The sequence below is a fragment of the Zootoca vivipara genome, chromosome 13 (assembly GCF_963506605.1).
Source record: "Zootoca vivipara chromosome 13, rZooViv1.1, whole genome shotgun sequence".
Taxonomy (NCBI): Eukaryota; Metazoa; Chordata; class Lepidosauria; order Squamata; family Lacertidae; genus Zootoca; species Zootoca vivipara.
This window is the reverse complement of record NC_083288.1, coordinates 4,687,158-4,701,300: the sequence shown is the minus strand read 5'-3', so window position 1 is coordinate 4,701,300 and position 14,143 is coordinate 4,687,158. Positions and strand designations below refer to the sequence as shown.

At 42.0% G+C, this 14,143-nt stretch overlaps 2 protein-coding genes across 3 annotated transcripts; one reads left to right on the top strand and one right to left on the bottom strand.

The window, feature by feature from the left end:
• Positions 1-1,587: 1,587 nt before the first annotated feature.
• On the top strand, positions 1,588-9,790 carry PDCD6 (programmed cell death 6). 2 transcript variants are annotated; one of them, XM_035136189.2, is made up of 6 exons: positions 1,588-1,804; positions 1,937-1,998; positions 3,864-3,908; positions 6,556-6,714; positions 8,592-8,701; positions 9,401-9,790. In XM_035136189.2, exons 1-6 carry the CDS (start codon positions 1,752-1,754, stop codon positions 9,497-9,499), a joined length of 528 nt encoding a protein of 175 aa, XP_034992080.1. In that variant the 5' UTR covers positions 1,588-1,751; the 3' UTR covers positions 9,500-9,790. The 2 variants fall into 2 exon arrangements, with proteins under 2 accessions (XP_034992080.1, XP_034992081.1); XM_035136190.2 differs by having other exon boundaries at positions 1,594-1,804; positions 6,556-6,708.
• A 922-nt stretch (positions 9,791-10,712) lies between these two features.
• Positions 10,713-13,891, bottom strand: LOC118094545 (uncharacterized). The gene is made up of 3 exons (XM_060282068.1): positions 12,411-13,891; positions 12,106-12,268; positions 10,713-11,452 (listed from the first exon to the last, which is right to left on the bottom strand). Exons 1-3 carry the CDS (start codon positions 12,771-12,773, stop codon positions 11,370-11,372), a joined length of 609 nt encoding a protein of 202 aa, XP_060138051.1. The 5' UTR covers positions 12,774-13,891; the 3' UTR covers positions 10,713-11,369.
• Between the last annotated feature and the right edge of the window lie 252 nt (positions 13,892-14,143).

Sequence of the window (14,143 nt, the reverse complement as noted above, 5' to 3'; positions counted from 1 at the left end):
CAAACCAAACAGATGTCTGTGTACTTCCAAGTGGCAGTGAATGAAAGAAACATAAACCAATCAGCATCAAAGTATCCCTGGCTGAAACTCCAGCTAGCCCCCTGCCAACTAGTGTCTACAATACTGAGCTGGATGGGCTTGGCATAAGGCTTCTTAGGTGGCTATGAATTGGGAAGGATATAAACTTCACAGCCTTCACAGCTGCCTGCCCTGCTGGTCTGTTTGAGTGCAGATGTATCTCCTTGCTGCCCAGTCACAGTTATGCTAAAATGCTAAATAAGAACAGCCTGCTGGATCAGGCCAGTGGCCCATCTAGTCCAGCATCCCGTTCCCACAGTGGCCAACCAAATGCCTGTGGGAAACCAGCTAGCAGAACATGAGCACAAGAGCAACACACATTGTGTGTGATTTATAGCAACGTATTCAGAAGCAGTGGTTCCCCCAACAGTGGAGGAAGAGCACAGCCCGCATGGCTAGTAACCATCGATAGCCCTCTCCTCCTCCTCCACGAATTTCTCTGGTCCTCTTTTAAAGGCATCCAAGCTGGTGGCCATCACCGCCTCCTGTGGGAGGGAGTTCCACAGTTTACGCGATGCGAGAGGAAGTTCTTTATCTGTCCCGAATCTTCTCACATTCAGCTGCACTGCATGTCCCCGAGTTATGAAAGAAGACTGCTTTCCTCTGTGCTTCCTCCATGCCGCACATCATTTCATAAACCTTTCTCATGCCGCCACCTCTCACTCGCTTTTTCTATAAACCAAGAAACCTCAAATACCCAGCCTTTCCTCAAGAGCAGTGGTGTCCAAACTTTTTTCAAAGGGGGCCAGATTTGATGGAGTGAAGGGCCATGAGGGCCGACGAAGGGGAGGTTTTTTTAAAAAGGATTTTACCCCATGAAATGAACCACCACATGAACTGGATTAAACAGACTGGCGGGCCAGATTAAGCTCCCGAAACGAACTTGGGACATGCCTGCTCAAGGGGAAGTATTAATCATTTCGGTGGGACAAGCAACTTTTTACAAAAGAATGGAAATGGCTAATTGAATGTTTACAAATAAACTGTAAACAGGTAAGAACATTGGCAGTTTTATAAGATATTTAAAGTAGAGGAACAAATGAGTAAAATAAGTTAATTTGGGATACGCAGAAAATATAAAAAATAAATTTAAGGAACCGCAGAAAGGGGGAAGGAAGTCGAGCTTTGAAATGTCAAAACGATTGTAAAGTTATGGAAATGTATAAAACTGAAAATCATAAATAAAATAATAATAATAATAAAAGATCATTTTCTAATCCCGCAAGGTCCTTTTCCAGGTGAGGCGACGACCAGCACCGAACTGCCCTGCTCCGGATGTGGCTTTTCGTGCTGAACACCTCCGCGGCGAGAGGCGCGTCTCGCGGCGGCTGCCCGCTCGCAGCTCCGCCACGACCCTGCACGCGTCCGTCCCCACGAGCAGATGCCACGCGGGCGCCGCGGGACCGCCGTCCGCGCGCAGCGAGACGAGCGCGCGCGAAGAACCTCCCGCGCCTTGAGGCGGCGCTTGCCCCCTGCCGAGGAAAGGCGGCGCTCTCTCTCTCCCTCCCTCCCTCCTCGCCGGCCTGAGGAGGAGCTGAGGCGCCGAGGCGTTTCTTTCTCGTGGCCCGAGGAGGAGGAGGAAGAAGAAGAAGCGGCTCCTGTTCGCTGCAGACCCGGAACCCGAGGTCCCCGAGGGAGCGTCCGCTTTCCTTCGCCCGCGTCCAGCCTGGGCGATGGCAGCGATGGGGAGACCCGACGCGAACTTCCTGTGGGGCGTCTTCCAAAGGTGAGCGAGGGGCTTGGGGAGGAGGAGGAGGCCTGGCCCGGCGGGGACTCCCGTGGGCCGGGGTCGCCCCTTGCTCGCCCTCGGCCGCCCGCGCCCGTGGTGACCGCTGCTCGTTGTTGTGTTTTGCCTCAGGGTCGACAAGGACCGCAGCGGCGTCATCTCGGAAGTGGAGCTCCAACAAGCGCTCTCCAACGGTGGGTGAAGAGGCCTCCCCGCGGCGCGGCCTACCTGGCCGGCGCCTCCCCGCGCTTCTCGCGCCGCCACGGTTTGGCGTCCATTTGTTTGTACTCCGCCTTTTCCCCTGGCGGGGACTCAGGGCGGCCTAGCGATAGAAATGGGAACAGCTGGAAGCAGGGCGGTGGGTGGCGGGCGGGTGAAACAAACCTTTTCTTTTAAAGGGTTTAATTCAAACGAGAGAGAGAGAGAGAGAGAGAAACTGCGGTGACTGTAAATTATAAATTTATTTATATTAATAAATATAACATAAATTATATTATAATTAAATAATTATATTACTGTCTATAGTTATATAAATTTATATACAACCTCCCCCCCCCGTGACGTGGACTCAGGGTGGTTTACAGATGAGAACAGCTAAAACATAGAGAGGAAGCATTGAAAAATTAAACACTGAGAGAATTAAAGCTATATTTCATTATTATTATTATTTATTAATTTCTTTATATCCTGCCTTTCCCCCTGGGTGTACAGATAGAAATGTAAACAGCTAAAAATAATGGGAGGGGGAATCATTTAAAAAAGAATTAAACATTAATAGAATTGAAACTAACTCTCTTAGCTTTAAAAACATACAGACAATTGTTCCCCAAAGCCTGCTGGAACAAGCCGTCTAGCTTCTCTAGGGAGGACGTTCCAACTTTGCCCCGGAGCAACCACTGAAAATGCCCTCTTCCTGCCGTACCTGTCTCATTTTAATTCAGAATACACCCATGTTGCACAATAAGATGAAACTGCCCAAACAGGGAAACGGCACCCAGAGAAATAGCAAAACTGAAAATAAAATTGGCCACCCGAGGGGAAAGTCATCTCACATACAGTATCTTGAGGCAAAGAGACATTGCAATTGGGGAGAATGTCCTTTTTCATATCCCCAACAACTACGGTAGCATAGGCAAACTCAGCCTTCCAGATGTTTTGGGACTACAATTCCCATCATCCCTGACCACAGGTCCTGTTAGCTAGGGATTATGGGAGATGAGGGCCGAGTTTGCCTATGCCTTCCCAACAATCTCTAGCCAAAGTGGACAGAACAGAGTGCTTCCCAAGCCTTGGAGGCCAGGGAAGAATAAGTAGCTACTTAAGAGTTCTAAAGGCAAAAAAGGAGGTCGAACTTTGATTAGAGAGACTGGGGACCAGTTCTTTGCTTAACCCTAAAGCTTTGTGTTTTGTGAAGGTGGAGTGGGTCAATCTTACAGCATAGCCAACTTTGCACAGTTATTGGGAGAACAAAAAAACAGTACACTACACTGTTCTGAAACACAAATGTTAATAATAATAATATAATAATTTTATTATTGATACTCTGTCCATCTGTATTTTTTTTCTTGATTGTGGCTTTCCACTGTGTGTACCCAGTGGGAAAAATATGATTGTTGCTCATGATAGAAAATTGTATGTAATAAGGGGAATATTGGAGTAGAAAAATGCTGCAATGTAACCACTGAAGTAACAAATGTAAGGCAGAAAAAGCATCAGGTACGCATCAGGTACGCATAAACCGAAGTTCCACTGTATACTGTAAGAATGATAGCATGTAGAATCATAGAATTGGCTTAGAAGGGACCCCAAAGAGTCATCTAGTCCAACCCCCTACAATATTTTTAAAACGGTATAATATTTTGTAAATTATTAGTAAAGGAATATTTCTATCATATAAAGCTAAAAAAAATGGTGGGGAGAGAGGGAGAATCAGTATTGATTCTGTCTTAATGGTTCTTATCCTCTCATCTTCAAGAGTTCATAACACTTAGTTTTTCCTGTATGCATATTTTAACGAAACAATTTTTTTTTAAAACGATTTGCTTCCATTCTCTTCTAGGAACATGGACTCCATTCAATCCAGCAACTGTGAGATCTATCATATGTAAGTGATTCATAATATCATACTTTTAACATATGGGGGGGCGGGTTGAACTCACAAGCAGCATTTTTAGGTGGTTCATAGTATGTCAATAAAATAGTTGAACAAAATAGTTTCAGTGGTGAGAACTGGAAGAATATTTTGTTTGAAATGACGTCCAGTTGCATTGCCCTCTTAACCCATTACTATTTACATAGATTAATATCTGCAATGGGGACCAAAATACTCCTTGTTTAAAATGCATTGCTTGCTTTTTTACTGAGTTGCTTTTGAGTAGTCATATGTGTGGTTTTTCACATGGATTCTGCGGTTGCATAGAGCACAATCTTGAAACTTCTAGAGCTAGATGGCAGATTTTTTATGGGATGTCTGCCCTCAGGGCAGTGTGACCCCAACTTTCCACTCTTCCTTTACTGACTGCTGCAGTGGAGGAGTCTGGTTATGCGATGGTACAAATCACCAGTTGAAGAACCAGTTATAGGTAAGCATTCGGGGGTTGGTTTTTTCATGGTCTATGTGTGTGCAGAACCATATGGGTAATAGCAACCCACGTTATCCAGAGGTGAAGCAAATGGACAGGCAACCACTGACCTTGGCATAGCTCTGAAAGGTGTGTCCTCTCAAGCTGAAGCCATACTACAGGATTGACATTGAGGTCGACAAACAGAGAGCAGTATAATAAACTTCAAGAACAGAGAATCCTCAAGAAACAATGTGGATGAAACAACTGTCCTTGTTGAGTGTATACAGATTCCTAAGAAAATCGAGCTATCTTGAAGCCGAGCTATCTTGAAGCATGGGTTAATTGTGGATGGAGAACAAATCTTCCTGAACACCGTGTCAACACTGCTTGCTCCTTCCAACAACTCATAGAAAGTGAAGAGACAAAAGCTGAGACTGAACCCATCTGTTTTTATTGATAAAATCACTTGTTTACTATACAACCAGTGCATGCAGGGTTTGACAAAGGTTTGACTTCAGGTTTGACAAAGGGCAGAACACTGGAAGAACTGCCTTCAGTAGATAGAACAAGGCAGGCAGGCTTGAGGACTCCATTATCCTAATGCAAAATGAGCTTGTTGGTTGTTGGCATCCGTCTGTCTCGAGACAGTGCCCGTATCCAAACCAAAATTGCTTGGAGAAATCTGTTTAGTGTTTCCACCACCTTCTTGGGATTAGAATATAGAAGATAAAAGCTTTGTGCCATCTGCAAATTGATGGCACTTCTGCCCAAACCTCCAGGTGACCATACCCATGATTTTGTTGCTGGGGCTAATGGGAGTTTGACATCTGGAGCACTCAAGGTTTCCTACCTCTAATGTAGATATTGAAGAGAATAGAAGCTTGTGGCATCCCAAAGGTCATGAAGTAAAATGGAAGTCATCTAACGGCACCCTCTGGATCCTACCCTCCAGGTAGGACCAAAGCCACTGCAAAAGAATGCTCCCAGGGTGATGTCACAAGGATTCTATGGTTGAAGTGGAAAACTTGTGAAAAGTTAAGATGACCCATCAGGTTTGCACTTTTCTCTCCCATCTGTTCTTCAGTGGGTCATCCAGGGAGATGACCAAAGCAGTTTCTGTTCCATACCAGGCTGGAAGGGATCAAATCAGGGTGTGTTGCAAAGTATTGCTTTAAAATGGCAGATTAGAGATTTTCCAAAGGTTTAGGATCCAGATTTAGATTTTTTTTAAAAAATTCTCTCTCCTTTAAAAACAAAAGGGGACATCGCCATTCCCCAGCTGATATTCACTGAAGGTGAGTCAAGTTTTCAGAAGCCGAGATGGGCAAGGAACCTAGGAGTGCATGGTTGGTTTCATCCCTCTCCACTTCCTCAGACAATAGTAGCTGAAAGGCAGCCAGATGGTATATTTACTGCCTTCACTTCTAGTGATGTTGAAATTGTGGCATCTTAAGTGGAGTGAATATGAGCAATTGAATCTGCCAAATGTAATGCAAACTGATCACAATGGGACTTCTTTGGTTCTGATGTTCTCTACCAGATCTTTATTAAGCAGATTGCTAACCACCTGACAAGGCCCCTTTGAGCTACATTAAGACATATTGGTGTAGAAATAGGATTTTCCTTTGGCTGCAGTAACTGCCATAGAGTAGGCCCTAAAACAGGATCTCACCTGTTTGATCATATTCTTCCTCATCCCCAAAAACTTTTTTAAGAGTGAGCACTTGGTCATGGGCTCATGGTTTGCCTGTGAGAGTAGTAGTATTTTAGATTCCATTTTGGGAATCTGTGGACTTCTGGTGCATTGAGAAGAGCCACCCTTTTAGAAACCTTTATTCAAGGAAAAGTAAATAAAAAATAAAAAAATTCCTTCCAGTAGCACCGTAGAGACCAACTAAGTTTGTCATTGGTATGAGTATGAGCTTTCGTGTGCATCCACACCTCTTCAAGGAAAAGTGTTGACTATACTGAATTCTTTTTAGAACCCATATCTGTTTACATAAGGGCTGCTTCTACCACTGTTCCTTGTTTTTCTTTACATTAAAAGGGAAAAATCCATATGGTAAACTTTTTAATGAGGTATTTCAGTTATTCCTGTCTCCTATTCTTAACAGAAATGTAATAAAAGAATGATTGGTGTCTCATTCTGTAACTTAAATGAATTAATATTCTGAATGTTTGTTTCAGCCATGTTTGACAGAGAGAACAAAGGTGGTGTGAACTTCAATGAATTCACAGGAGTCTGGAAATACGTATCTGACTGGCAGAATGTCTTTCGCACGTATGATAGAGACAATTCAGGAATGATTGACAAACATGAACTAAAGCAAGCACTAACAGGTTTTGGTAATTCGTTTGTAATTATATTGACCATGTATCACAATCATCTAGACCAGGCATGTCCAACAAGTAGATCGTGATCTATTTGTGGATCGCAGGGTGTTCCTGGTAGATCTTTGGCCCCTCAGTGATCTCCCCCCCCCCGAAAAGGGGGGAAAACCTGTGGCTTCCTTAAAAAAGTTCAAAAACTTTTGCCTTTCCCAAAAAAGCTCAACAACTTTGGCTTCCTAAAAAAGGTTCAAAAACTTTGGTCCATCCAACGACAATGGGTAAATCACTGCCAGTTTTTTTTGTACTGTAAGTAGATTGCAGTCTATTGGGAGTTGGATGTCCCTGCTGTAGACCAGGGGCTGGCAACCTGGTCCCTACTGCCCACTAGTGGGCATTTCATGATTCTAGGTGGGCGGTAGGGGGTTCTATGGCACAAGCTGAATCCTTCCATTGAGCACTGGTGGGCGGTAAGGAAATTTTACCATCAAGAAAGATGCATTAGTGGGCGGTAGGTATAAAAAGGTTGAGTACCCCTGATCTAGACTGAGGATTAAACCATATCACATTGAAATATTCCAAAGAGGGAATGAGCTTGTTTTGGTTGTGGTCCTTCTAAAAGCATAGCTGCCAAGTACCCCGTTTTCCCCGGGAAACCCCCGTTTTTACTTACCTTTTCCCGGTGGTCCCCCGTATCACTTCGTCTCCCGTTCTTCTCCATTATTTTCTCCTGCCGGCGGCCATTTTTTCTTTCTGATTTACCCTTCTATGGGCACAAAAAATGGCCACCACCGGCTTCGAAAGTCGTGTCTACGCATGTCCGGAAGTGCATAGACGCTATTTCCGATGTTGGCGGCAGCCATTTTTGGTGCCCATAGATGGGCGGAGCGACACCAGAAGTTGCGTCGACGCAACTTCCGGTGTCACACAGCTGCCGGTCCCGGATTCTGCAGTCCGGGGCTTGGAAGGTAAGTCTAGAAGCAGTCTGAAAATGCTACCCCAACGTTACCATTTTAGAGTAATTGTTTAACTGAGAAAAGCTACAAGACTGCAATATATAAATTTCCTCCTAGTTTTTACAGATAGATGCAGTTTGGGGAAATAGCTTCATATCACCTTTACTAATTTAAAAGTCTAAGACCTTGGTCTAGTTATTACCAAGGAACAGCTGGAGAGAATGTATTTATGGCTACAATCCTATATTCACTTACCTTGGCATAAGCTCCACTGAACTTCGGAGGATTTCCAATAAGTAGGCATTTATAGAATTGCACTGTTGGAATTAGTATTTCAAGAATTATCAAGGATATTGCACCCTGCACGCTAAAAGCTATACTCTAAATGCTCCACATTTCTGGAATATACTTCTGGAATCCTGGCACTATGCGTGTGCATGGTCATATGCAAATAGAGCGTTCATAAATGGGGAGTTGGTCCACAGGACACTAGTTCCTCACCCCTGCCATAATGTTGAAGACCTGCGAAAAGACTGGGCAAAGGTGAAGGATTTTTAATTTCTGCCAAAGGCTCCATCATTGCTTATTAGACAGTATGTTGTTCATTCCATCAATGAAATTAATTTGGTTTTTCCCTAATTTTAATAAACCTTTGCCTTCATATTTGGAAAGTAAGGTGATCACACTATGCGTGCAGCATAGCATCTGCTTGTTTTCATTACCAACACATTTTTGCTATTGGATTTAAATTTGTCCTCTTGAGTTTGCATGAATCTCCTGTAGTGTTTATGACTTTGTTGTATTGTTTGGTGGCGTTTTGTGTGGTTTTGGTTTTGGTTGCAGTGTCATATCATTCCCTAATTAATCCATAACACAAAAGACTCATAGACCTTCATTTTTTTATTTACTTTGCTCCTGAATACCTTCAATACTTTCAAGGTTATCGACTATCTGACCAGTTCTACGATCTCCTTATTCAGAAGTTTGACAGACAAAGAAGAGGACAAGTGGCTTTTGATGACTTCATCCAGTGTTGTGTTGTCATACAGGTAACAAACTGGGCTGCTGAATAGTTACAATTTAGAACGACCAAGTAACAGTAAAATAAAAAAACTCCTTCAGTAGCACCTTAAAGACCAAGTAACAGTAAGTTTAGCATGTATGTCTAGTACAGTAATTAGAAAACCCATTGCTGATTTGAATTTAGTGATGGTTTTGTTTTTCAGTGCTTTCCAGTTTCTTAAGTATTTATTTTGTCACCTTTATTTGTGCAATCTGTAAAATCTGATTTTTCAGGAAGATGCCAGTTACTGTTTGTTTTAATATAGTATGCAGTAAAAGTGTGGCTTTAAAGACTGCACCATCAGCATTTTTGTTCCAATGAGCAGCAAGCAGTGAATAATTTTTCCAGGACTAGCTATAAGTAGAAATAAGGAATTTATAAGTAGAATCCTCTAGATCAGTGTTTCCCAACCTTGTGCCTCCAGATGTTTTGGGACTACAACTCCCATCATCCCTAGCTAGCAAGACCAGTGGTCAGGAATGATGGGAATTGTAGTCCGAAAACAGCTGGAGGCACAAGGTTGGGAAACACTGCTCTAGATTACTCCTTTAGATTATGTACTCTAGTAATTCAGATGAAGATTTGCTCAGCTTCAATTCCTGTTTCACTAATGGAAGCTATGTTTCAGTAGAAGAACTCAGTAGTTTCATCTATAGGTAAATCTATTTTAACATGTTCTTTTCAGAAATGGACAGATGTCTTCAGACGCTATGATACTGACCAGGATGGCTGGATCCAAGTGTCTTATGAACAGTATCTCTCCATGGTCTTCAGTGTTGTATGACAGCAAAAACTGTTGCACTAGAATGAGGATCAGAGTTGCCAGCTGCCCAATTCCTAAACATAAATGGAAAGCTTCTCACTCTCTCAAATGTTGTAGAGAGGATGTTTAGAAGTATATCATTTTTATCTATAATAATAATAATTACTAATAATCATGTCCAATATCACCTGCTGCTTCGACTCAGCATTGCATTATGTACATTAATGTTTTGGAACTTTTTGAAATGCCAAACAGTAGCAATGCATGTGCCTTGTTTACCTTTTTATAGATTAAAAAAAAGCCTGAATTGTATCCTGTGTCCATGTCAAGGATGATTTAAAATTCATAGGCATTTTAGCTGTATAGCTGTGAGTTACTTGGAGGGATGCACGCTTCTGTTCCTTTGGGGGCAACATCATGCATCCATTTGGTTGCATGGAGGCACTTCTACTCTAGCGGCTCCAGCTCATCCTCCCTGCATTTGTCTGCATACAGCAAGGTAGAAGAAGCAGGGGGAGATCCCATAGTTGTGGAAGGGCCACATTTGTCATTTTAGTAGTGGACTTATACAGTGCTTAGTTTGCCTTGGTATTAGAATGGCCAAAAAAATAATCCCAATATCCACCAAAGCCCAGAAGAATGGTGAGGTTAGGAACAGGGGACAGGGTATAAATAGACCCATCAGGGGGAAAATTATAAAAAATTACTTCCAGCAACACCTTAGAGACCAACTAAGTTTGTCATTGGTATGAGGTTTTGTGTGCATGCACACTTCTTCAGATACCATCAGGAAAAGTCACTTTGAAAATAAGAGGCAGTACAGAAGATGGACAGAGTGAATGGCTAAGGCAAATTCAAGTGAAGGTCGACAGCTTACTTACTTAGAATGTTATGGATGTCAATTTGTGTGTCTGTCTGTTCATGAACTTGATAATGTTTTAAGTGTAATGGAGACCAAGCACTTCCAATTCTGCATACACTATATATAGTGTAGTGTATACTTTACTATATACAGGTAGGTAGCCGTGTTGGTCTGGATCGAAGTAAAATAAAAAATTTTTCCTTCAGTAGCACCTTAAAGACCAACTAAGTTTTTATTTTGGTATGAGCTTTCGTGTGCATGCACACTTCTTCAGTATCTGAAGAAGTGTGCATGCACACGAAAGCTCATACCAAAATAAAAACTTAGTTGGTCTTTAAGGTGCTACTGAAGGAAAATTTTTTTATTTTACTATATACAGTAAACCAGGCTTCTAGTATAGCTAATGTTATTGAGATTTTTGTTCCTGGTCTTTTAGAAGTGCTGTTTATTTATTTAACCCTGCTGTGAAAAGTGGCATTCTCTTTCACATTAGAAGAATGTGAAATTAGAAGAAGCAAACTTTAGCTCCACTCCAGAATATATTGTCTCACTTTTAAGCAGGTGGTGGAATTTATGGTTTCCACAGCTGGAGACTGTGGACATGACGTCCAGTGGAGAATGAGGGACAATGCTATACTGGTGTGTATGGGTGTGCCATTAAGATTAGTCAATATACAAGAACAGTAAACCAGTGGCTGCAGACTAGGAGCAGAAGAGGATAAAAATAAGAGGAAACAGCAATGCCACACAGACTCTGAAAAAGCTTTTTTATTTATTTAATTTTTAATTGTAAGTTTGTCAGAGAAGGCTTAACATTAAGCATGGTTTACCGTAATAGTAAACACAAAAGCAAGTGCTGAAACTTTAAAGGCTTTACCAGAATGTACTTTTGTTAATTATATGAACAGCTACCCACAGTTCAGGAATGCGTCAGAAACACTTTAATATTTACCTTGAGCAGGCTTCAGATGCTATACAGATTTGAGCCAAGTCTTCTCTTTCTCTCTACCCCTTAAGATCTAAAGTTGATTAGCTTTCTGCTATGGTGAAACAAATCTTTGCCAGTTCAGTTGATTGTGAATTCATTTCACTCAGAGCTTGAATATCAATTTCTAGGATAGAAGAAAAATGGTCAGTTTAAAGTAGCTTTAAACACTACAACCACTTCAATTTTTGTCTAGGATAGAACATAGCAGCCATGTTCACATGCCATGCTAAACATGTTTGAAATTTTACAAGTATTGGGTGCATAAATCAGTCAAAGATGGGACTGGCAGCGCTGCCCCCCCCCCCCCCAAGAAAGACAAACAAAACACAAAGGGGGAGTTTGACAAAGATCATTTAAGTCCGGCAGTGGAGGCAAATCCCACCAAAACATTAATTGGGGCAATTCTCTTTTCTGTTCAGCACTGTAAACAGAAGAACTTCATGTATGTTATACTAAGCCATGGTAATATGTGACTTGTTTCTCCTCCCCATCTCTGCTTTTCCACTACTGAATCCAACTGCCAACCACGTCCCATTAAGACCAACCCCCCCCCCAAACTACATTCTTCCAACCAGATCTATGATTGTGTTATTTTCTGTCACTGCACACACACTTAAGAGCTCCAAGCATACAGATACATACTTTGACATTCAAAACTCTTGGTTCTCGTCTTATGGCACAGGTCTTCTCTAAGGGAGATAATACCCAGCCTCAATAGTCAGCTTCCTTTGTTAATCCAATAAAGTTACAATATGGCAATATACTTCATGCACTTACTTTGAAGGTCTGGGTAATGGGGAACCAGTTGTAGAAGCATGCTTGTCAATGTAGATGCATCCTTTCCTCGAAGCTGACTCATAATGTTGGCAGTAAGGGCACTGCCACATTCACCCATTACATTATTCAGGTGTGTATTTGGCTGTCGATAATTACGGATAAGGCCTCAGATCACCTTCAAAGTTTGCTTGCTGGAAGTCCAATTGTTGTGGCCAGCCAGGTCCACCACTTTCTGAAGAAAAGGAAGGTACAGACATCTGATTACCACTCCCAGACCCATCCCCATATCAAGAGGGAAAATTCACTTGGTGGGTTATTGAAGGAAGCTGTGAGATGATGCTATCTGGATATGTTCTTGAGTCACAAGAGTCTTGCATACTATCCCAATATCTTGCTTCAATGCATGCCCTTCCATTACCAAATACTTTGCTACTGTTGAGTTGGTGATGTATTGTATAACTGTTTTGTGTTGATGTAAAGCAGGAAGGCTTTTCTACAGCTGGAGTTGACTGGAAATAAGCAGAAGCAGATTGGTTGAATTGCTTCAGCCATTCATTGATTCCACCACCTAAGCCTGACTGATGGATCTTGCCAAATGAACTCTTAAGGGCAGACATGAGTGCAAGTTCATTCGAACTCATGACAAACAAAGAAGCTTCCCCTCTCATTTGACAGTTGTACAAATCAGTAGGTTTGTGTGAAGTACTTGATCCATGCTGCAGTATGGACTGTAACACTGCAAGTCCATTAGACAGACACACATGATTCAATTTACTGTCTCCTACAAAAACATTTGAAAAACATGAGAAAATGCTATTGCTATTAAGCACACACACCAAATTATACTTTTCCAGACCAGCATTTCCCAAACCTCTAGAAGACTAAAGAAAATAGATTCTTAAAATATAGCAGCAACACTCCCAGGGCACTATTTGGGAATGACTGCTGTAGAGCTGGTTTGCACATAATGCTAATGCAAACTGATTTGACATGAACATGCAGGTTCCCAGGAGAGACTCTTGTCTTTCTCTAAGCAAAACCATGAGAATTTTGACTTGGGGTGTTTTCCAAACTGGGGCTTGAGATAAATCACAAAATGGATTTCCCTGCATAGTTTTTATAGCAGCTTCCTAACCATGGCAACTCAGCACTAAGTCCTCTTGAATTCAAAAGTACTGTTGCCATACAAAGTCTAGAAGGGATTAAATGATTACGAAAGCATAAGCATACAAGGTATCTGAATTAAGATTAGAAGAATTGGGATTGGATTGAATCTGCTGTGCTGTGTGGTGCAACACCCCCTTCGTGGCAAGGTTGGGGGGGATGATTGTGCTGAACATAGCAGTTGCCTCTATAAAGAGCTAGAGCCAAACCCATCTGGAGTACAACTAGAGAAACAGCAAATGCTGGTAATAACTAATTACCTTGGGTATCCCCCCCCCCCCGGCATCATTATTTCACTGAAGACATCTTTGTATTTTCCAAATGGCTTCTTGGGTTTACACTGCTTTGCCATTTTTTGTACTGGTGCTATCAGTGGTGGAAGGCTTCTAATGTGGTTGAGCTAGAAGCAGAAATACATGGTCTTAACTTTGTATATACATTTGCCTTCTTGCATTTTCTAAAGTATTCAAAGGAGACTGATCTGGAGAAGAATGGTGATTCTTCCGGGAAGCTCCACTATGCTCCACAAACTAGCTTCATGGCTCCTTAAAGGATCATCTATCTGCTGTGAACTTCCACACAAAAATCAACTAGATTCCTCAAAAATTATCTGTGCTGCAAACAGAAGTATATTTAAAAAAAAAAAACTTGTTGGAGACAACAGCTAAAGTGTTGGGATCTAAACCTTTGGGATCTACAGACCATTGGGTTTTGTGGCTTGAGAATAGGTTAACACGGGTCAGCAAACTTTTTTAGCAGGGGGCCGGTCCACTGTCCCTCAGACCTTGGGGGGGGACTATATTTTTTTAAAAGATGAATGAATTCCTATGCCACACAAATAACCCAGAGGTGCATTTTAAATAAAAGGACACAT

Coding starts and splice junctions, on each gene's coding strand:
- LOC118094545 (XM_060282068.1), bottom strand. CDS start 12,773: ATGAGAGGGGAAGCTTCTTTGTTTGTCATGAGTTCGAATGAACTTGCA. Junction 12,269..12,410: donor TTCCTTCAATAACCCACCAA/GTGAATTTTCCC, acceptor GTGATCTGAGGC/CTTATCCGTAATTATCGACA. Junction 11,453..12,105: donor CCATTACCCAGACCTTCAAA/GTAAGTGCATGA, acceptor CTTCTATCCTAG/AAATTGATATTCAAGCTCTG.
- PDCD6 (XM_035136189.2), top strand. CDS start 1,752: ATGGCAGCGATGGGGAGACCCGACGCGAACTTCCTGTGGGGCGTCTTC. Junction 1,805..1,936: donor CTGTGGGGCGTCTTCCAAAG/GTGAGCGAGGGG, acceptor GTTTTGCCTCAG/GGTCGACAAGGACCGCAGCG. Junction 1,999..3,863: donor CCAACAAGCGCTCTCCAACG/GTGGGTGAAGAG, acceptor ATTCTCTTCTAG/GAACATGGACTCCATTCAAT.